The sequence below is a fragment of the Lethenteron reissneri genome, chromosome 31 (assembly GCF_015708825.2).
Source record: "Lethenteron reissneri isolate LAM-NWPU_2019-01 chromosome 31, ASM1570882v1, whole genome shotgun sequence".
Classification (NCBI taxonomy): domain Eukaryota; kingdom Metazoa; phylum Chordata; class Hyperoartia; order Petromyzontiformes; family Petromyzontidae; genus Lethenteron; species Lethenteron reissneri.
In genome coordinates, this window is record NC_083809.1 from 5345437 (window position 1) to 5369610 (window position 24174).

General features: G+C 51.0%; 1 protein-coding gene across 1 annotated transcript in view; it reads right to left on the minus strand.

The window, feature by feature from the left end:
* Positions 1–1752: 1752 nt before the first annotated feature.
* The window catches only part of LOC133349704 (homeobox protein Hox-A13a-like), a 39787-nt gene continuing 17365 nt past the window's right edge, over positions 1753–24174 (minus strand). Inside the window, exon 3 of the mRNA XM_061563381.1 lies at positions 1753–2526. Coding sequence (XP_061419365.1) covers positions 2279–2526 — 248 coding nt within the window. The 3' untranslated portion in view covers positions 1753–2278. The remainder of the gene's footprint in view (positions 2527–24174) is intronic.

Genomic DNA, 24174 nt, shown 5'->3' on the forward strand with positions numbered 1-24174 from the left:
CTTTCATCCAGCAGTGGATAACAAACAGCGATGTCTGCATACGACGGTGATTACAATTAAAACAAATAAAGTTAAACGTTTCATCAATGACTAAAAACGAACACGATATTTCTAAGTCGTATTTTGGTGCATTTTGCATATTTGCACTTCGAATTGATACTCAGAAGAAAGGATAACGATACAATGCCATTGGTAATTATCAATAACAACAACAACAATAATTATTATTTGAAGTAACATTAAATACACGTAAAATATTTAAAATGTAAAACGAAACCGAATTGATTAATTAGAAAACACGGCATCAGAGGGTAAACGATCGTCCACATATGGGTCATACGAACTATGGGTATTACATTGTAACTCTTAATAATGATAATAACAATACAGTACAAACAATAATAGCTTTTATAATAACACGATCTTAACAATAGTTATATGGGGTTCAAATTACAGCCGACGGTCGACTCAGCAGCCCGTTATCATCATCGTCGTCGTCGTCGCCATCACCAATCATCGTTAACCAGGGGGCGGATAAAACTAGTACCACATCGTGGGAAGTCCAACAGTGGTCGTAATATATGTGGGTAGTCCTGACCTCCCGCCGTCCGGCCATGGGAATGTGGAATTTCCCACGAACCCGTTTCAGGACAAGCAAACAAAATCAACACGGACGAGGTACGAGACGGACCGCTCCCATTGCGCTCGTTACAGCACGCTTCTGCTGACGTCATAATCATCATCGTCACCATCATCATCATCATCGTCGTCTCTCCGACGTCTTATTGGGTCGCGCTGTTCCACATCGTGCCCGACGTTTCGCTCCACGTGCCCGGGATACTTCTTTCATGCAATAGTTTAGTTTCACTTGCTGGATCGTTCATTTGAAATCGTTATTTTGACGTTCGCATTAAAACGGTTTTCGATTTTTTTTTTTGCCGGCAGGGCTCTTATTATTATTTGTACCGGTTTGTATTTCCTTCGTGCGGTTATGGTTCACAAGCGGCGCGTGTTCGTTCCAAGGCGCTTATTCTATTAGGGAACACTTGTGGCACAACGCGGACCGTGTGCACAGTGATAACGTGTAACATGCACCTTTTTAACACGGAACGCACCCCTTATAACGTGGGACGCGCCACTTATAACGCGAACTACTTTTTTGCGCGGCTGAGCGTGATGGTACGACGTTAGTGTCTCTCGCCATGGGAAGACTGCGGGCTGAGTTCATGGCGCCGATGTGATGAATTTCGGGAACAACTCGCTTTTCGCGGTACAGTTCAGGAACGCATCTTCTGCATCAAATTGAGGATTACCGTACTTGGAAGTTTTTATGTTATTATTTTTTGCCGATTAGGCGAGATTATCTCTGCAGTTCTTCACGCGGTTTGAAACCGAAATGAACTCAAATCGATCTTGAAACTCGAACTGAATTGAAGAAGCTTTCCGGGGGTGTGCGGAGCGAAGCGTCGGTCATCGTGCCCCCAAACGACACGCGGGAACGATCCGAGAGCGCGCGCACACGATCGGAGAGAGAGTTGTACAGCAGCGCAACCGCAAACAAAACTTACGCAGTGGCATCATCATCATCATCACCACCATCGTGATTATTAACATCATCGTTAACTCAACGATTCAATCCCTTCAAATAATTTACTGCAGATGGCCCCCCGCGGCCATTATTCAGCCCCCCCCCCCCCACATGCCCCCCCCCCAAAAAAAGCATCTTAGCTTCATTAATCAGTCAGGTACGGAGATCACGTGTTCGGAACGCCGGTGATGAGCGTCGCGCTCGACGCATTACGGGCGTGCGCGCGCGTGCGTGCGCGCGTGTGCGCGTGTGCGCGTGCGCGGTGAGGGGAGCGGTGGCGCAGTGGTCAGCACACTGTCGCTGCGAACGCGGCGAGCCCGAGTTTCCGACTGCCGCTCACGACCAACGAGTGATGTGTCGAATGTTTGGACCCGGTCCTCATGGACGTTTACTCGACCGGAAATTGAGTATCCGGTGCGCGGTGCGCGTATGTGTGTGTGTGTGCGCGTGCACAAAAAAAACACCACCACCGGGGGAGACAGAGGCGGCCGGGCGTTGGCCACTCACCCAACCTCGTGTGCCGTGCCAGCCTTCTTCACGAGGAGCTCGCAAACAGTACTCGCCCCAACAGCAGCAGCCTGTTCAAGAGGCCAGGCGGGCAGCGGGCGGGCGGGCGGGCGAGCGAGGAGGGGAAAAAAATCTTTGTCTTTGTGTATGCATGCGTGCGTTTCACCCGACGCTACATCCTCATCACAGGTGAGTCGTTTTCATCTTGGACACAACCTTCTTTTCTTTGACCCTGCGGTTCTGGAACCAGATGGTGACCTGGCGTTCGGATAAGCTGATGGCGGCCGAAATTTTCCTCCGCTTGTCCTTGGTGATGAACTTGTTGGCGGCGTACTCCCGCTCGAGCTCCTTCAGCTGCACCTTGGTGTAGGGGACTCTCTTCTTGCGGCCCCGGCGGAAGAGGCTCATCTCGTGCGGAGGTTGCGAGCCGTCTGCGAGAGGGCAACGCACGCACGCGCGCGCACGGAGACACGCGCACGGAGACACACGCGCACACACACACAAAAACACATATCCCCCGGGTAGCCTTAACCAGACTGTTGGGGCAAGTGCCGTTGGCGAGCAGCTACAAGAGGCCGCGAACGGCACACGAGGGGGTGGGGTGGCCAGCACCACACCCGGCCGCCTTTGTCTCCCCAGTGGCGATGTTTACAACACCGCACCAGGTACTCGTTTGAGGCTTAGTCGACCTAGCGGAGGCCCAGGACCTGTTCAGATATTCGCCACCGATGTTGGCCGTGAGCGGGTAAGCGAACTCGGGATGCCGGGTTCGTAGCGCGGTGCTCTAACCACGACACTACCGCTCCCCACACACGCACACACACACAAACGCGCACCCACATCGCTCTGCATGTTGCACGTTCAGAAATCATAACGAGACAAAGATCCTCCCCCGGGTGTAGCCTCCAAGCAGAACTGTTGCGGCAAGTGCTGTTACACACGAAGGGGAGTGGGTGGCCAACACCACGCCCGGACGCCGGGCCGCCTTTGTCTCCCCGGTGCTCATTTAAAGGCCGAGTCGACCCAAGGGGAGGCGGCCCGTGACCGGTTATAGAATGTCCGTCACTGATGTTGGCCGCGAGAGCGAATTGAACTCGGGTCTACCCCGTTGCCCTAACAACAAAGACAAAGATGCCCCGTGTAGCCTTCACAGACTGTTGGGGCAAGTGCTGTGAGCGAGCGGCACCTTTGAAGGCCGGCACGGCACACGATGTGGGTGGCTAGCCAACACCACGCCCGGCCGCCTTTGTCTCCCCAGTGGCGATCTTTACAACACCTTACCAGGTGCTCATTTGAGGCTGAGTCGATCTAGGGGAGGCCCATGGCCGGTTCAGATAATAATCGTCACCGGTGTTGGCCGTGAGTGGATTCTAAGCGCAGTGCGCTGACGATTGCATTCCCGCTCCCCTCCCCCACATCAATCACGTGCGCGCGCTCACACGCGAGCGCATTAGACATGCCAAGATGCAATCGGTCGATCGATTCGAATCAATGATGATACACGAGCTGAGTGCTGATAATTGCGCAGGTGAACATTGATTATTTGAAATTCGAAAAAAGATGATTAATCGAACCGCGAGGTGGCCGAGCAGGAGAGCGAGTGGCTCTCGCTATCACGACGAGGGAAAGTCCCGAGTCCAAGGCATCGACTCAGCCCATCATCCCTCGTGGGTCGTTAAAACGAGTAACCACTCTGTGGAGACGTCAACAGCGGTTGGCCTACGGGTAGACTCGCCTCCCGCCCCCCACATCCACCCCGCCATAGCAATGTGGAATTTCCACCACTGACTCGAGATGAGTACCAATGCACATTCACTGATCATTCGCGCTGCGACTCGTTTCTAATAATGATATCATTGCAATGTTTACGACAAACGTCGCGCGAGACGTTCCATTCAATCTGTCCAAATTGAGTAAAAATTAAAACAACACAAGCGGAGAAAAAACTGTACATGAAGAATGAATTATTCAATGAAATTGTGACCATGAATCGTGGAAATCAATGTGGGCCGAATCCATATTGTAAGAATCGATAGGTGCCCCACTTATATAGATAGGACAAAGATCCCCCGTATAGCCTTAACATACTGTTGGGGACAAGTGCTGTTAGCTAGCACCTATGAAGACAGGCACGGCACACGAGGGGGTGGCCAGAACCAGGCCCGGCCGCCTTTGTCTCCTTAGTGGCGATGTTTACAACACCTTACCAGATACTTATTTGAGGCTGAGCTGACTTAGGGGAGGCCCGGAGACCGGTTCAGATAATCGTCACCGCTTTTGGCCGTGAGCGGGAATCGAACCTGGGTAGCCAGGTTCGTAGTGCAGCGCGCTGACCGCTACACCACCGCTCCCCACACTCACACACATCCACACACACTCACAACCACGCAGACACACACACACATCCACACACACATCCACACACATCCACACACACACATCCACACACACACATCCACACACACTCACATCCACACATCCACACACAGTCACAACCACGCAGACACACACACATCGACACACACATCCACACACACATCCACATCCACACACACACATCCACACACACACATCCACACACACACACCCACACACACATCCACACACACTCACAACCACAACCACGCACACTCACAACCACAACCACGCACACTCACAACCACGCACACTCACAACGCAACAAAGACAACGACCCCCACATGTAGCCATGCCGACTTTGTTGTGGGGCGGGCAGGTGCTGTCATGAGCGAGCACCTCCGATGGAGGCGGAGTCATGTACACTCCACGTAACCGTGTGCGAGTGACGTAAATCCTCACGATGTTCTAGAACAACGGGGGGTTTGGCAACGAATATTTTTTTTTGCAAGAGTAAATTTTTTTTTAATTCGGTAAAACTAAAAAAACTAAAATCGTTAACATATCAACAGCCGCGACGCGTGCGGTGGGACACGGAGACGGTGGCGATGACGATCGCTCGTGTCGCGATCTGCTATTATTTCTACCTGCGTGACTTTACCGACAGAACCAACGAGAATATGGATTCCTGCAGTCACGAAAACTTCAGATCGAGACGGGCATGGCGGTCGCGCGAGCCCACGCCGCAGCTCTTGAAGGCAGAGGTCGCAAACGGATTTTGATTCCTTACCCGTACCCGTACCCGGCCGCACCAGGGTCGCAAACAGGTACCCGTACCCATACCCGGCCGTACCCGTACCCTACCCGGGTGTCGGGTACCCGATTGCGACCTCTGGGATGAAGCCATGTTGCAGGCGCGGTTGGATTGATTCTAGCAACTTGAATTGTGAGAAGAGACAAGACGTTGGGAAATGAGTGACAAACGGTTACTCACCAGTGACTCACGGTCTACCCGTACCCGGCCGCACCAGGGTCGCAAACGGGTACCCGTACCAGGCCGGGTACGGGTATCCGGGTATCGGGTAGGGTACGGGTATCGGGTACCCGGTTGCGACCTCTGCTTGAAGGAGACAAACGCCGTCTCGTAGCCGCAGTTGCCCCACCGCTTCCTGCTCTGGGTGCTCTGGAGGCAGCGAAGCGTTGCCTTGGCACGCGGTGCGTACGACTGACGGCCGTGTGTGGATGTGTGGATGTGTGCATGTTGAACTTCTCTCGCACGGTACGTAGCCAAGCCGTGGTCATCGGACGGCGAGCGAGTGATGTGAATTCTAGCGATGATCTTAGAAGGGCTACAGAGAGCTGGACATTCTGCACGGTTATAGCCCCGATTCTGTGCTTTGTAATCCTATAGAACGATCTGACAACAACATCAACAACGTCAACAACAACAACGGAGTGCGTTTTTTGGCGTCATCTGGTCCAACCCATGTGAGACTAGGCTCTAAGGAAAGCTGTCTCGGGTGTGGACCAATCAACTTCAAGGACAGTGCATACATTATCAGAGTTATGTTTTTTGTTTGCATTATGGCTGCAGGTATTGTGGTCTATGCAAACATGACTCCTTGTAAAAAAAGGTGTCAGTTTTGTTGCCAGATAGAAGGGTAAAAAAACAATTATCAACAACAACGGAGGTGTTTAGAATGTTGGGGGTCGCTAAAGCGGAGGTCGCCGATTTGGTTTCACTCACGGACTGGGGGGGGGGGGCAGCCTCACTCAGCCTGGAGCTCCCCCAGCGCTGCTCCGAGTCTCAACACTCACGCGGGATACGAGACCCGCCAGCATCATCAGCAGCAGTAGTAGTGGTGGACCGAGTAATTCGCCTTCTCCCGTGGAGTGTGACGCTGAAGCCGCGAGCAAGCGGAGAGTGACGGTGCTGTTCGTTGCTGGCCCCTCGACGTTTTTTGGGGCCGTTGGGCCTGTGCTCAAGAACTGTTCACTCCCGAGTTACGCTCGTACACATACACATTGTGTATACACTCGTACACAGTCGTGCACACATTGTGTATACACTCGTATACACAACGCTCGTATACACAACGCTCGTATACACACTCATATCTACACGCGCCCATGCGTATACAGTACTCGTATATTGTAAACAAAGACAAAGATCATCCGTGTAGCCTAACACAGTCTGTTAGGGCAAGTGCGACGAGCACGCACCGATGAAGGCCGGCACGAGGGATCTTCGTACGTGTTCACATGGATACCATTGTACATATGAGCGGTGGCGCAGTGATTAGCGCACCACGCTGGGAGTTCTATTTGCCGAACGCGGCTCACATCGCTTCGCCTTGTCCTGGAACTCTCCCCGAACATTCAGCAACAAAGACAAAGACCCCCCGTGTAGCCTGCAACAGAGTGTTGGGGCAAGTGCTGTTAGCGAGGACCTCTGAAGGCCGGCACGGCACACGAAGGGGTGGGTGGCCAGCACCACGCGCGGCCGCCGTTGTCTCCCTAGTGGCGACGATTACACACCGCACCAGGCACTCATTTGAGGCCGAGTTGACCTAAGAGAGGCCCAGGACCGGTTCAGATACACACGCACACAGACACGCACTCACACGTTTCACAACATTATTCGTTCGCTCGCAGCAACATGCCCGCACATTGTTTGTATTTTACACGTGTGTACGTTCGCGTTGTTTCAACATACAGTATTGCTGTGTATGAAACATGTCTTGAAAATGTTGAGTTTGTTGTCCTTCCCCCGCTACGTACGTTACCCAAAAAATTCAACATGAACTAAAGCTAAACATTTGTATTTTTATTTTACCAGGTAAGGCCCACTGAGCTATTGAGATCTTTTTCAGAAGCGACCTGGCCACAAATGATAGCTCAACGAAGTGGCTTATCATCACATGGACATTCATAGCAGCCAAATACTCCAAACGCGTGTTTCTAAATGTGGATGGAAAAACCGAAGGACCCGGAGAAAAATCCACGCGACCACGGAGAGAGAGAGAGACACGCAAACTTCAAATACACAGCAGGAGTCAGGGTAGGGATCGAACCCACGACCTCCTGTACACCAGGCGAGGTAGTTAACATCTCGCTACCCTGGCGTCCATACAAACAAACATACATACGTTTCGCACGAAAATAGCTCTTCAGGGAAGACACGGAGTGGTTTTGCCTGCATTTGGATTCATCAGCAATCCTTGCCGAACTACAAACTCTGGGAAATCATTGCCAGAGATGTATATGTGTAAGAACAGACGGCGTCTAAGCCAAGTATTATATTCTTCCCCGTGCGTGCAATAACGACTGTTTATTACATGTGTTGAAGAAACCACGATTACGTGTTAATTATAATACTCGGCAATAATACAGGATGATCCATTTATAGATGCCTTACTGAAATGGGGGGTGGTGGGGGGCGGTGGTGGGGGGGGGGGGGTAGCCGAGCCCCCATATTGCTACTCTGTAACAGCCTCTCCTCCCTCCACTGCTCCCACCGATCCCAATGCACTCGCTCACATCGAGAGCACGGAGCTTGCGGCCTTGCAGGATCGTAGAGCCCGTGACGTTATTCGCGTGCAATGGTGTCTCTTGAAATTTGAGATTGTTTTGTTGTTGTTGTTTCGATTTAAAGCTTTCGTGACTGCAGGGATTCATCTTCTTGGTTCTTTCGGTAAAGTCGCGTAGAATGGAAATAATAAAATAATAGAAATAAGACATAATAAAATAATTCTCACGACGTTTCGGCCGCAAGCAAGCAGCCGTCCTCAGGTGGAGGACGGCTGCTCTCAGGTGGAGAACAGACCTGTTCTTCACCTGAGGACGGCTGCTTGCGTTGTGGCCGAAACGTCGTGAGAATTATTTTATTATGTTTTATTTTTATTATTTGATTATTTCCATTCTACGTGACTTTACCGAAAGAACCAAGAAGAGGTTGTTGTTGTTGTTGTTTAACCCGAATTCGACAAACGTCGCCTCTTCTTGCTATTTTGGGTTTTTTTCTGCCCAAAACAACAACCCAGTTGCCAACGTTCAACAACCGAGCGGCTCATGTGCGTCACGTGCCACTGTGCGTCACCCACCTCGCGTGTGCCGTGCCAACGGCCTTCACGTATGCTCGCTGACAACACGTGCTCCCCAACAGTCCGTCACAGGCTACACACGGGGGGGGGGATCTGACGTCTTCGTGAGTAGGGAGTGCAGGACTGTCTGAACCGGTCCCGGGCCTCCCCTAGGAAGACTCGGCCTCAAATGTGTAGCTGGTGCGGTGTGTAAACATCGCCACTGTGGAGGCGAAGACGGCCACCCACCCCTTCCGTGTGCCGTGCCGACCTTCGTTGATGCTTGCTCGCTAACAGCACTTGCCCCTACAGTCTGTTAAGGCTATCGAGGGCATCTTTGTGTGTTTGTATGATGAGCGGAGGTGTAATGGTTAGCGCACCGCGCAACGAAATCGGCGACTCGAGTTCGATTCCCGCTCTCGACTGGACCTGGACCTCGTCTCGGTCGACTCAACCTTAAATGATTAGCATCGATGGGCGTGGTGCTGACAACCCACCCACCCCTGCATAGATTCTCGCTAACAGCACTTGCCCCTACAAGCCTGGTAAAGGCTATACGGGGGGCCTTTAGGTATATATGAATGTAAGTACATGTGCCAGGGCAATGAGAAAGTATTGAATACACAAACACATCATCATCATTCATCTGTCTCACACAATGTATGATGTCTTACATCGGACCTTTCAATAATATATACCTCCAAGCGAAATGCAAACCGCTTCAAATTCAACGTGTAAATTCGTCGTATTACACTATAGACGGATCAAGCGCACGTTATAACATGCGTAGAAACACGTACGTTTATATAAATACATGTGTTCCATACAAATGTATATCTATATATAGCCAACTAGCAAGCCCTCCGTTCGTATCTCTCAACCTGGCAGCCAGGGTCCATTTAACTCAAGGGCGCCACGGTGGCTGGGAGATGTTAACTACCTCGCCTGGTTTACAGGAGGTCGTGGGTTCGATCCCGACCCTGACGCCTGTTGCTGTATATTTGGAGTTTGCACGTCTGTGAGATATCTTTTATAGAGAGGTCACGTCTGAGAAAGAACTACGCAGCTCAATTGGCCTCCATACCTGGTAAAATAAAAAATAAAAAAGTTGTTTATACAGTTTAAGTAAACGGACACGAGGCTAGGTGTTCGTTCATCCAGCAGTGGATTGACCAAGGACTGCGAATAATTATTAAAAACACGTAAACTACAACGTCACGTCCTCGCAAGTTGTGCGCAGCGCACGCATATACACAATCGTTCGTGCCTGTACACGATTCAGTGAGTTGACATGTGTATTCCTATATTTTCATTAATAGTTTAATGATTATAACGGTATCGTTGTCAAACCAATTGCTGGATGAGGCCATCCCTTCCCATGCCATATCGGTCACAGGGGTTGTCTGACCATACTTCACCAAGCTGGTCGGTGAATGTTCAAGTCTCGTTCAGATCTCCATCCCTTTGCCACGGATTTTGGGCTGTGGTCGACATCTCGAACGCGAGTAGCCCCGGGGTGACAAATCGTGCAATTGCGCTCACCGCTGTGCCACCGCTCTCCAAACGTAATGCATTTGCGGTATGGCACGTGAGACACGTGGACAGGACGTGGCCGCGAATAAGTGACTTTCGTGAATTCTGATGTTCTGGATGGGTTAACGTGGAAAAAACAAAGACGGCGTTCGGAAGGGATTACATTGAGAGAGAGAGAGAGAGTAATAGTACGAGAAAGCAGCAAGATTGTGAACGTGAAGGAATGCGCATACTTGGGAAGTCTCCTGGCATGGGACAACGACTGCACGGACGACAAGAGCGTTGGATCGCAAAGGCGGTATTCATCAGCATCTGGAGAAGCAGGCACATCAGCTAAAAAAAAACTGAACATCTTAAGAACAACGTGAATGTTTCAGTTCAGCCAGCTTCGTGTTCCCGCGAGACTTGGACATCGGAAGAAAGAAAAAAACTGACAGAGATAAGATATTGGGCATTCGAAATGGACTGCTATAGAAGGGGACTGCATCTCAACTGGACCGGCGTAGAAGTGAGAAAATTGTGCGTTGAAAAAGACAACCTGTTGACGCAGGCAGTGATGAGAAGGAAACCGGGCACGATTTGAAAACACACACACACAGACATCTGTAGGATTGGCAACAACAGGAACATTAAAAAGCGTTGTTGTTGGTTTAGAAAAATGGAAGGAACCGGAAAAGAGAGAAAGACCGCAGCGCGGAGAATTGCCGTGACGATGTCGACATCGCAATCGATCGGTGCCAGAAAGATGTGGCCACCACTTCGAGCACATTCGGCACTCCAAGACGGAGGGGAGTGGAAAAAACAAATGACGAGATGTGGCAACGGACACCCCCACGGGGCTATCTGCCCCGTGGATCGTGACAACGACTGCGCCGACGACGAACAAACAGAAGGGGCCGTGTTGCAGTTTTTACAATGGAGCATTTTTCTCCCAACCCGGCACTCTGTTTAACGATGCATTGGTACAAACCCTCCACCGTGCAGCGACGTCCACCCGTAACCGGTTCGCGGTCGACACCGCGCTCTGAGCGTGGCGGCACGAGCAACGTGCTACAATCTCCCGGCACCACCCCTCTACGATATCCCCCGTAACCAGCTCGTCCTACACGGACCCGAAAGTGTCGAGGGACGGCCAAAGAACCAGAGAACCACCGTGACACAAGCGACGTGGCGCGTTAAACTCGCGCATAACCGTACGCACAATTGTAAACAAAGAGAAGAGCGCATACTTCTAGATTTGAAGCTTTCGTGACTGCAAGCATTCATATTCTTAGGTTTTTTCGGTAAAGTCACGTAGGTAAAAAAAATGTATAAAAGTAAAATAAAAATTTTAAAAAATCACGACGTTTCGAAGGCAACACAAGCTTCCGTCTTCAGGTGGAACCGTCACAGCACGATAGCTGTATCAAGTGATACAGCTATCACTTTTTTACTTTTTTACCTACGTGACTTTACCGAAAAAACCTAAGAATGAGAGCGCATACGTTAAGAGGCGCATTGATACAGCCTGCGAGCACTTTTAGGAGCGGTCGGATACCCATGATAATAATAGTATCGCCAGCATCTCTGTTAAGCTCTTTGCCTTCGTGTCCGTGCGTGTCGATATGCACGTGCTTGTGCGCGTGTGCATCAATATGCAGACAAAGACAAAGATAAACCGTATAGCCTTGCAGATTTTTGGAGAGCAAGTGCTAATCGCGATGACCTACAAAGTAGGCCGGCACGACACACGGAGGGGTGGGTGGCCCGCACCACGCCCGGACGCCTTTGTCTCCCTCGTCGCGATGTTTACACACACACCACCAGGTACTCATTTGAGGCCGAGTCGACCTAGGGGAGTCCCTGGACCGGTTCAAAGATTCGCCACTGTTACTGGCCGTGAGCGGGGAATCGAACTCGCGTGGCTGGTTTTCGTCGCGAAGTGCGCTAAGCATTGCGCCACCGCTCCCCACAGACAAAGTCAAGCACACACACACCAAAGACACCCCCCACCCCCCTCGTGTGTAGCTTATCACCGGCATGTTAGCGAGCGCCTATTAAGGTGCGGACATGGCGCATGAGGGGTGCTTGCGCGGCCACGCCTCGGTTATCTTTAGTCTCCTCCCCCGCACACATCACTCGGCACCGACGTCAAACGTGACTGCGAATCAAACTGAAGCGGGTCAGATCGGTGAGCGCCGCACGCAGTTTTCAGTTTCATTTATTATTAGGTATATAACCCCGTGAGCCATGCGGGCTTCTGACTCGGGTGCATTCGCAACTAAACAAAAACACGAACAGAACACATCTTGAAGTGACTACGCGCAACAGAAAAATCCAGGAAAAAGACGGCAAAGTCTTCCAGAAAAAAATCACCGCAGTGCATTTGAGGAGCGACGAACAGAGCGTCCACGATGGTGCGGTGCGAACCACTGCTCGTGCCCATCTCCCCCAAGCTTCTCCGCACCCTCCCCACTCGCAGCGCAATGGATAATAGCGACCAAGCAGAGCGATAACCACGTGATGTAAGCGTGTGTCTCTCTCTCTCTCTGCCCCGTGGAAGCACAGCAAGGGCAGGTGCGCTAAGGGAGCAACGGTGCAATGAAGAAGGGCCATTGCCCGAAACGTCGCCTATTTATCTATATTATTTCTCTCTGTTATTGACGAACGTACCGAGTTGTTGTTGTTGTAATCAATAGGCATCTCATAATATGATCGTCCGTATGTCCGTGCGTCCGTCCATGCATCCAGCCAGCAAAACTTGTTTTTAAAAATAATCGAGAATGCGACTATCTATGCGTACCTCGTGCCGATATATATAGGGCACGGTAGTCGGCATAGGCCGATTTACACGGGATGGTAAATCGATAGGAAACGATTATAGCGTTCAGCAGTTCGCGCATCCCGATGGCTCGCTCTTAATAATATAATCGAACATCGACAGGAACCCAGCGATGCACCACGTTCACCGGTAATGTATAATTGGCGACGTTTCGGTCGGTTGCCCTCATGTCACGTGCAGTTTATGGAGAGACAGTGTGGATGGATAAGAGCGGAGGGGGGGGTTTATAATGAGAATTGATTTTTGAAACGTGTTTTCCAATGACCGTGAGTTTGCAAATAGGAATAGTTACCCATAATACAGTTTTTTTGGGGGTTAGATCGCGTAAATATATAAATGTGTCGTTCAACCCGCCACCACCCAACAGCAAATTCGTAAGGTTTGTCACGTAAACAAAACGTGCCAATTCGTTACGAGTACAGCACACCGGTGGTGTGTTGGAGAGCAAAGCCACAACATTTAACAGGAATAGTTACACTAAAGTTCCTAGCCAACCCACTTATGGCTGCAAGTTTGGTCGGTACATGTTATGTATGTAAATTTGAATCACAGTTCCTATGATTACTGTTGTTACATTGTTTTTTTTCGCTTTATTTTGGTGATTTCGAAAACATATGGTTAAGCCATGTTTCTTGCGGAAGTGCGGAGTTGGCCTGATAACTTTAATCTAAATTGTCTTATGGTTGTTTTTGTTTGACTTGCATCACACTGGGATTTTTGCACGCAGCGTTGTAATACGGTGGGGGGTTTTTTTCTGGAAGATTTGCTGGTTTTTCCCAGGATGTTTCTGTTGCGCGTCGTCGCTTTAAGATGTTTCTCTGTTCATGTTTTTGTTTGTTGCGGTTGCACCCGACTCAAGAGCCGCATGGCTCACAGGGCTAATAAATGAGACTTTTAATTTAGATCATACAAAATCATTACTACAAAACAAACTAATTTGAATTTAAAGTTTGTAATTAGGAATCGTGACACTAATAGTGGCTATGGGGTACCAGTCAACCCACTTAAACCATCTAAAATCATTACTATGAAACAAACTAATTTGAATTTAAAGTTTGTAATTAGCAATCGTGACACTAATAGTGGCTATCGGGTTCCAAACAACCCACTTAAATAATCTAAAATCATTACTACTAAACAAACTCATTTGAATTATAAGTTTGTAATTAGCAATCGTGACACTAATAGTGGCTATCGGGTTCCAAACAACCCACTTAAATAATCTAAAATCATTACTACTAAACAAACTCATTTGAATTTAAAGTTACATTACTATTTTTTTTATTCACGAGTGTGTTGAGTTTGTTGTTCGTATGAATTGTGCACCACTGCCAACGCAGCAGCTTCACCAGATAATGTATCCGATCCACCGGTAATTTTACGATGTGTGTGTGTGTATATATAGACATCGCGTGACCATGCAAATAGAGAGACAGGCAACCAACCAACACGGGGTGGGGGGGGGGGGGTGTACAATCTAAACGAAACGGGACAACAACTGGTCAGATACTATAAAAAACGAGTCGAGTCAGAGCCGTCCCCCGTAGGGTAAGCCGGCAAATCGGGGCGATCGCCCTGGGCCCCGCGATTTGTTGAGGGGGGGGGGGGACCCGCGCGCTTCGACATCAAAGGTGGCAGATGCCAAACTTCCTGTTTAGTTTGAAGGCGTCATGAGCGCGGGGGGTGGGCCCCCCTATGGACGGCCCTGAGTACAGGATTTAGAAAATGAAACCACCCATCGTTTTTTTTTCTTCTTGGTTCTTTCGGTAAAGTCACGTAGAAGGGAAATAATAAAATAATAAAAATAAAACAGCTTTTTCCGACAGACTTGTTCTTCACCTGAGGACGGCTGCTTGCGTTCTGGCCGAAACGTCGTGAGAATTATTTTATCATGTTTTATTTGTATTATTTTATTATTTCCCTTCTACGTGACTTTACCGAAAGAACCAAGAAGATGAATCCCTGCAGTCACGAAAGCTTTAAATCGAAATTCACCCATCGGTTATTGATTCTAATATCGATGTATCTATTCATCGCTTTCAGACAAAAAGGGCTGACACACCGAGTTCAGAAGAGAAACTGCGAACAATGCAGAACTATCCATAGTAGACGGTATTTTTATTTGGGGGGGGTTGTCACGTAAACAGAACGTGGCCTGTGCAGAACTTTTAACAGTGAAACAGAACATTGTGGACGAATGCAACACGAGACAATACCAATGACATGGTACGGTTTCAAACAGACAGATACAAAACAGATGATACAGTGAACAGTAAACCACGCAGTCTCAACGATACGATGCAAAAAAAAACTATTGCTTCCGTGAATTCATCGTGAAAAATAATCGTATTAACAGGCGAACACAAACCCATCCTCCCACTCAGCCCACCACCCACCCACTCAGTCACCCACTTAGTCACTCAATCACTTATTCACTCACCCATTCACTCGCCCATTCACCCACCCACTCAGTCACTCACTCACCACACTGCAGGTCATAACACTGCTCCCTCGTACTTGTTCACCTTGGAAATCCGTCCACACCATCATAATCACCATCGCCACCATCGCCACCATCGCCACCACCATCGTCATCTTCGTATTTCCCCCCCCCCCCCCCCCCCCCCCCAATCGTTTCGGCCTAGCGGATAGCGCCTTTGCCGCGTCTTGTTGCGGGGGGGGGGGGTCACGGTTCAAATCCAGCGGCCGCCCCGATTAATCCTGCGCGGATATTACAGTAACCATGACAACACTGCGCACCGCCGTCTGCGTCACAGTGGACGTTAACGATTCCGTGACGTCAGGCATAAGAGCAGGAAGTTGTGTGCCCGCGTCGGGGTCCACATTTTCAAATTTCGAAGAATCACGCCAAAAAAAAATCCTCAATTGCGATCAAAGACAAAGATCCCCCAGACGGTTGGGGCAAGTGCTGTTAGCGAGTAGCCACCTATGAAGGCCGGCACTGTGGCACACGTGGTGGTTACAAAGACAAAGATCCCCCGTGTAGACTTTAACAAGACTGTCGGGCAAGTGCTGTTAGCGAGTAGCCACCTATGATGGCCGGCACGGCGCACGAGGGGGTGGGTGGCCAGCGCCACGCCCGGCCGCCTTTGTCTCCCTCAGTGGCGATGTTTTCCTACACACACCGCAGAACCAGGTACTCATTTGAGGCTGAGTCGACCATGGGGAGGCCCAGGACCGGTTAAAATATTTTCCACTTGATACTGCTCGGGGATGCTGCGCCAACGCTCCCCACAAAAAGCCAAAGGTCCCCCCGTGTAGCCTCTTAACAGACCGTTGTGGCAAATGCTGTTAGCGAGTAGCAGCTATGAAGTCCAGGCGCGGCCGTCTTTATCTCCCCAGTGGCGATGTTTACACATTTCGCACCGGGTACTCATTCGAGGCCGAGTCCACCGAGGGGGGGGGGGGGAGGCCCAGGACCGGTTCGGATAATCGTCACCGTTGTTGGCCGTGAGCGGGAATCGAACTTGGGTCGTGGCCAGGGGGCTGGGTCACGTGATGCCGCACAGGGACAGCTGCCACTGGGGGTGCCCTAGGCGAGATTACACAGCAGCAATCATCGCCCCCCCCCCCCAACCCGCTCTGCCCCCTACAGGCAGACGAATGCACCCAGGTCACTGTTCTGGTCGTGGGAGTTCAGCCATCTGGTAACACAAATCAGCACCTCCAATGAGCACGTTTGGCTACGTACGGTGCGAAAGAAGTTCAACGTGCATACGTACGATCGCATTCACTCTCTCCTGTTTTCTCACCGCCTGTCCCAGGACATCTCACTCTGCCTCCCCGTGATGAATCTCCTTCATGTTCTCTGTTGTGTACCCAGCTGCCATCCGTAAACACATTCACGTCGTGAATACAAAGTCAAACTACGTCAACTTGATCACTTCCGAAGCGCTTGCTCTTGTTGCAAACAAAACGACACAAAACACCTCTTATCTCTTACGATTTTTATCGTGCTGTTTGTTCCTGGCCGTTTTGGCCCTCGGTGTCTGGCGACTGTTGTTTGCCGGCGAAGATAAATTCGACAATTGATTTTACGAATTCGTTTTCGTTTTTGTTTAAGTCTTCATTTCCACAGCCAAAAACGGATAGCGCGCACAGCCACGGGAAAGAGAATACAGATGTGCGTGCGTGTCTAGAAACACGCGTTTAGATGACGTCACCCTGCTGCTGCTCTATATAAGAACGGGAGACACAGCAGAGCCTCACCATTCTGGCGAATTGCCCGATGAGGGGGAAACCACCCTGGCTTGCCAGGGGAGACACCAGGAGCATCGAGGTGATCCTTCCAGCCCGTCCGGATCTCAAGTGAGACCGAGCCACTAGCCCCGAGGCCTGCGAGGGCCCTGACCGTGTGGACAGGGATGACCACGCTGCCAAGAAGCGGGGACTGCTGGAGAATGGAGACGGAAATTGCAACAGACGAAGAGGGGAAACGGCGAGAGTCAAGGACCACGAGAGCCACCCGAGTTGCTGAAGGAGACCGGGATGACCGAGCAGCCCAGCTTATGCTCGCAGCAGTTGAAAAGGAAGCAGGGAGTGCGTCAAGAGAAATGAATGCCACCTGCACTGCTGAGGGAGCCTGGGACGACGGAGTCGGCCAGACGGTGACTGCAGGAGACAAGAAGAAGACGCGGCGAAAACAGAGGGCCACCGACACCACCTACGCTGCCGGAGGGGACTGGGGCAACCAGACCGACCCGCTGGCAGCAGGGGGATGCGTGGAGGAGGCATGGAGACGGATGGAGGGGAACGTGGCGGAGGCACGGCAGAAGGAGAGGATGGAGGAACTGGATGGGAGGGCGGGAGCTGATGGAGTGGGTGAGGGAGGCCGAGGAGAAAAAGGTACGGTGTCCGGACGCAGAGATGCGGGGGCCCCCGAGTGGAGGGTGTGGAATGAAGCCAGAGAGACCCCAGCAACCCTGGGGCAAGGGGAGGCCCGGAGGGAGAACGTGACAGTGGACGCTGGACCGGTGGGAGCTGGGAGGCCCCGGGAACGAGACGGGAAATGGCGAGGCGGGGCAGGGGTGAGTCTGACACCACCTCATGTCAAACGACATAATTGCGTCAGAGTAATGATGAAGGACGAGGTAGCAGAAGAAGTGACCATCGACCGAGCGACCTTTGTACGGTCAATAATGATGGGCTTGCTACAAATAGAGCCGACAGACTTGTACTGTTTGATAACTCTGCCGGGAGGGAGGGCGTTTGATGTAAGCTTCAACTCAAGCCCCCTGCTACAAAGATTTATGACCCGCTTCGAGGAAAAGGCGGAGGAGAAGCCATTGATGTCAATGAAGCTACAACTGTTATCAGAGCTGGACACGAAGGTGGTGACTATTTTCCTATACAATGAAGCCCTACATGACCACGACGTGGAGGTCTGGCTAAGACAGCACTGCTCGGTACTGTCGGGCTGTAAAAAGGTGAGGGACTCAGTGGGGATATGGACAGGGGCAAGACAATGGAGGGTGCGGCTGAAAACAGAGGGAGGGACCTTGAGACACATCCCGAGTGCCCTGAACATAGGAGGCAACCGGGGATATGTGGTGTATGCCGGACAACCTAAACTGTGTAGGAGGTGTGGGGGCAGCGGTCACCTGGCTGCAGTGTGCAAGACAAAAGTCTGCTATAGATGCAAGGCACTGGACCACGAGGTAGAAGAATGCAGTGTTCCGGCACAATGTAACCTCTGCGGTAGCCGAGAACACCTGTACAAAAATTGTCCGGAGTCGTACGCCAACAAGGTTAGGGCGTATAGGGTAGGAGGAGCGAGGGATGAGGAAGGGGGTGGGACCAAACTGGACCTGGATAAGGAACTGGTGAGGGAAGGACGTGGGGAGGTGGCTGAGCAGCAGCCACCAGCGACGGATGGAGGGGGAGAAGGGGAGAGGCATGCAAAAAGAGCAGACTCAACATCGAGCGAGCAGGAAGAGGGGCTGGCGGGGGAGGGGAGCGACGGCATGGGCAGCATCTCCGAGACGACCGTGGAAGACTGGGCGGAGGCGGTGGAGGAGGATGAAGGAAAAGGGGAACAACAGCAGGAGGAAGGCGGTAGCGAGACATGGGAGGGACCAATCGGAAGGAAAAGGAGGATACGGAGAGCCCCAAAAAGAGGCGCCCCTTTAGGCAGCACGGAATCCTCGGACTCCTCGCTGGATACAGAGGCCTCGAGGGAGGGGATGGAGGAAAGGGTGGAGAGCCCGCGCAGGGGGAAACCCTTGAGAACAAGGGGCAAAATGAAATTGCGGGAACTGGCGAATGAAGATGGTTACGGAGGGCGAGCGGAGAAGGCCACTTCGGACTGAGACACATCCTAACATGGAACTTTCTGTGGCGTCCGTAAATGTGAGGAGCTTGAAGGGAAAGGGGAGGAGAGGAGCAATAATACAACTGCTACAGGCTACCAAGTGGGAGGTGGTCTTCCTCCAGGAATGCCACCTACCATACACCCTGGGCCGGGAGGAGCTGTTGGAGAGCTGGGATGGCTACTACTTTTGGTCCGGGAGTAATGAAAATCGATGCACGGGGGTAGTTACCCTCCTAGGCAGGAGGGGTATACAGATAGTCGGGTCCCAAGAGGTGGTCCCGGGCCGCCTCCATTATGTGGACGTGTCTTATGGAGAGGCAAACCTGAGATTAATAAATGTGTACGCCCCCACGACGTGCACAGAAAGAGTGGACCTATGGAATAATGTAGCGACCCTGCTCGTGACGAGAAGGCAAGTCATAATGGGGGGTGATTTTAACTGCCCGTTGTGCCTGGCAGACCTATTATCGGTGGCTGGGAGGAGGAGGCTCGACCCTTCCTCTAGGAAGTTGAAGGAGATGATAGAGGATTTTAAAATGACTGACACCTTCAGAAAGGTACACCCGGTGAGACCGGGATACACGTGGTCGGATAAGGGCGGTAGAACGCAATCACGAATAGATTTCATCTTTGTGTCTGCCAATGTGGAGGTGGATGGAGCTGACCTGGAACCCTTCCCCTTGTCAGATCACAATTTGGTGAAGGCAAAGCTCGGTATTCCAGGTGGCCTGAAGATGGGGAAGGGAACCTGGAAAATGAATGTAAGCCTGTTGGAAGACAGAAGGGTCGTGGAAGACTTTGTAAGGAAGTACGAAGACTGGACGACCCTGCAGGAATGCTTTGCCACGAGGGTGGAGTGGTGGAGCATGGTGAAGGGCCGGATAAAGGCCCTCTTCCAGACACATAGTAGAAGGAGGAGTGTAAACAGGGAACTGCAGCTGTGGAACGCTAGAATCGAGAAGAAGCACAGGTTACTTGAGCTGGGATTCCCGGTGGGTGAGGATATACGGAGATTGAAGGGAAGGTTATCCTCGGTATTGGAGAAAAGAGTCAAACAAATGGCATACAGGGCAAGAGTCAGGGCAACGGAACAGGGAGAGAAATGTACGAGTTTCTTCTTTAAGAAATGCAAGGCAGGAGACAACACACTTAGGGAATTGGTGAGTCCGGTCAGAGGCAGGCAGGCAACGACAGAGGGTATGATAGAGATAGCGGAGGAGTACTATGGGGAGTTGTATGGGAGGAAGGGAACGGATAGGGGAATAAGGGAGGCACTACTAAGGGAGCTAAGACATGAGGTTAAGAACCCAGAGGTACTGGGAGGGAGGATCCAGATGGAGGAAGTGGAGGAGGCAGTGAGGAGGCAGAATAAGAATAGGACGCCAGGACTGGATGGAATTCCAGCAGAATTCTATATTACATTCTGGGATTTAATGAAAGGGGACATGCTGCAGATGTATAGGGAAATGCTGGAGGGTGGACTGGTGCCAGAAGAAATGTGTGAGGGGCTCATCATACTGATGTATAAGAAGGGGGACCGGAGAGAGTTGGGAAACTGGCGTCCAGTTACGCTCCTGAACTCGGACTACAAGATTATGGCAAAAATAGCTGCGATGCGCCTGGGGAAAGTGGTGGAGGGAGTGGTCGAACCCGACCAGACGTGTGCGGTGCCAGGAAGAAGGATTTCGGACTCCCTGATTTTATTAAGGGAGGCAATTGAGGTAGAAGGAGAGAGGGGATGCCCCCTAGGGCTTCTTAGCCTGGATCTTGAGAAGGCTTTCGACTGCCTCTCGCACGAGTATATGTTCGCAGTGTTGGAAAAAATAGGAGTGAGGGGACCCTTGGTCGATTGGGTGAGGCGGCTTTACCAAGGGCTCAAGACCAGACTACTGATAAATGGGGAGCTCTCAGGGACAATTCCAGTAGAGTCAGGGGTGAGACAGGGGTGCCCGATGTCCGCGGTTCTATTTGTAATGTGTATGGAACCCCTTGCACAGGCAATAAGAAACAATGACGAGATTAAGGGAGTGACCATCCCCGGGAATAAGGAACAGGGGAAGGTGGCGCTATATATGGATGACGTAGTCGTGCTCCGTAGGGACGTGGCATCAGTGTGGGGGGCCATGAAGGAGACAAACCGCTTTGGCCTGGCCTCCGGCTTGAAGGTGAATGCGAGGAAGAGCGAATTGATGGCCTTCGGGGACCCGAGACTATTTGAGGGCCGGCCGCCTGAGTTGGGGATAAAGACGGAAGAAGTCAAGGTCTTGGGAGTGTCCTTTTGCAGAGAGAGGTCGGCGGAACGAAACTGGGGCGGGAGGATAAAGCAGGTAAAGGGACAGTTAGGCAAGTGGGCCGGGAGACGGCTCACGATGGAAGGGAGGATTCTGGTAGTGAGGGTGGTGGTTTTACCAACACTCAACTACCTCGCATATGTGTACCCGCCAGGTAGGAGGGAGGCAAGAATCCTGGAATCGCTGTTGTTTAAATTCATTTGGGGAGGCGGGATGGATAGAGTGAAGAGGGTGGTGATGTGTAAACGCGTCGAGAACGGGGGGAAGGGTGCCCCAAATATTGCACGTGTGCTGTCCTCAATTTTTGTGTGCAACACTTTGAGGTTATTCTTTTCCGAAGAGCCCCGGGGGAAGGCCGCATGTTATTTAAGGTATCGCCTGATGTGGCTCCTGAGGGGGCTTGGGATGACCCAATTACCGGCGGGCACGCCCTTGGCCTGGCCACAAGGATGGCTGAATGCGGCGGTGGGTGACTACATAAAAGTGTACAATTTGAGTCAGAGAGGGGGACCGTGGAACTCCAAGGAGGTATTGGCCAAAGTAAACGAAGGGGAGGCCTGCGAGGGGGTGATGGGCGCGAAGAGGACTATGTACCGTCAAGTGTGGAGGAACATTTCATCAACGGCGCTCACAAAAGAACAGAGAGATCTGTCCTGGTTGGCGGTGTGGGATAGATTGGAGACGAGGGGCTTCATGTTTTCTCGCCGAATGGCACGTTCGCCCAAATGCCCGAGGGGCTGCAACACAGATGAGGACGCGGTGCACGTCATGGTGAGGTGTCCCTTCGCACAGGAGGTGTGGAGACTGAGCAGTCCGCTGTTGTCCTGGTTTTACCCGTCGCAGGTGATAAGTCGGGACATTATGTGGGGAGTCTTAAGGGAGGTGCGGGGAGATGACAGAGATCGAACGTGGGCTATAATAGGCGCGACAAAGGAGGCCTTGTGGGGAGCTCGCAGAAAAGAGTTGGATGGGTCCCCTATATCACCGTTGGAGGTGTGCTACTGGGCGAGGAGGTTGCTAGAAAGGGTGATGGAAGTAGACCGGGTTAGGCTGGGATACAAGGCCGCAGGTGTGAAGTGGAAGTGGCCCCTACCCGGGGTGGGGTAGCGAGGGGACCGGCGGGTATAGGGAAGGGATAGTGAAGGATGGCCACGCACATTTTAGCCGGCCTGCTAAATCGTGTGGGCGAGGAATGTACGTGTTCGATCGGGGGAAGGCGATGTGATGGAGCAAGCGCATGGGTGAATGGTGGTGATGAATGTGAATAAGGGGAACGAGGCGGTGTGCGTTATGGCGGCGAGCTTTGTTTTGTTGCATTGTATGTGGGTGGAGCCCGCGGATGTGACGGAGACTCGAAGGGGCCAACCGGGGCGCCCGGGAAGGAGTGGTTTTCAGTACTCTCTTTGGTTTTCCTTGTACCCGTTGAGAAGTTAATAAAAACCTTTAAATCGCAATTACCAGCGAAACGTCGTACTCAAATTGTAAATGTTGTGGTTTCACGCTTCAACACACCGGTGGGCTAAAGCAGTGAACTAAATGTCTTTTGTCAACGTGACACTTTTTTACTGATTGGCCGTGTCGGGTGGTGGAGGGTTACGACACATTTATAAATAACGCGATCTAAACCCAAAAACGTTGATTATGAATAATATTGGTCGCGAAAGCCTGCTACGTGTTAAACTGATTACGTCCTCTAGAAATGTCCACGTGATGAGAATTCACGAGCTTCGAGCTATCATTTGTGAAAGCAAGGTCGCGTCTGAAAGCGAGCTATGCAGCTCAGTGGGGCATGAACTTGGTTAAAAAACTAATATAGTATATAGTTTAGTTTTAATTGCTATAGCCTCCCATGGTCAAGAGGCGAGTTCCATTTCCGGGACGGCATGATCGGGCAAATGTTGAGATGATTTTGATTCTAGATTTGAAGCTTTCGTCACTGCAGGTATTCATACTCTTAGGTTTTTTTCGGTAAAGTCACGTGGGTAGAAAATTAAATAATAATAAATCACGACGTTTCGGAGGCAACACAAGTCTCCGTCTTCAGGTGGGACCGTCACAGCTAGATTTACTGTAAATCTGTTGCCTCCGAAACGTCGTGATGTATTATTGTTTTATTTTATTATTTTTTACCTACGTGACTTGACCGAACAGACCTAAGAGTATAGATTATTTAGCTTCGAAAAATGTCCACGGGATTAAAGGGGCCGTCCGAAAATGACGTCACGCGATTTTGGACGAGTTTTGACCCCCCCCCCCTTTCGTCACACGGCGTCACAAAAAGTTAGACCCCCCCTGAAACATGACGTCACAAAGCTCTGCCCCCCCCCAAAAAAAATTCTTCCAATCGTTTTAAACTATTGTTATTGTAGTGCGTATTAAATGATTTAATGTGGCCCTGCACTCTGATGTTGCAGGAGAAAACATTTATTAAAAAGTCTATTTAATTAAGTAGAACGTATTCTTGGTTCTTTCGGTAAAGAATATGAATCCCTGCAGTCACGAAAGCTTTAAATCAAAATTTAAGTAGAACGTATTGTCTATATTTATTCAAAGTTGCGCATTTTGATGAGACGTCACATTTCTCACCCCCCCCCCCCCCTCGTCACACATCGTCATAAATGTCTGACCCCCCCCCCCCAGGTGCGTGACGTCATTTATGGACGGCC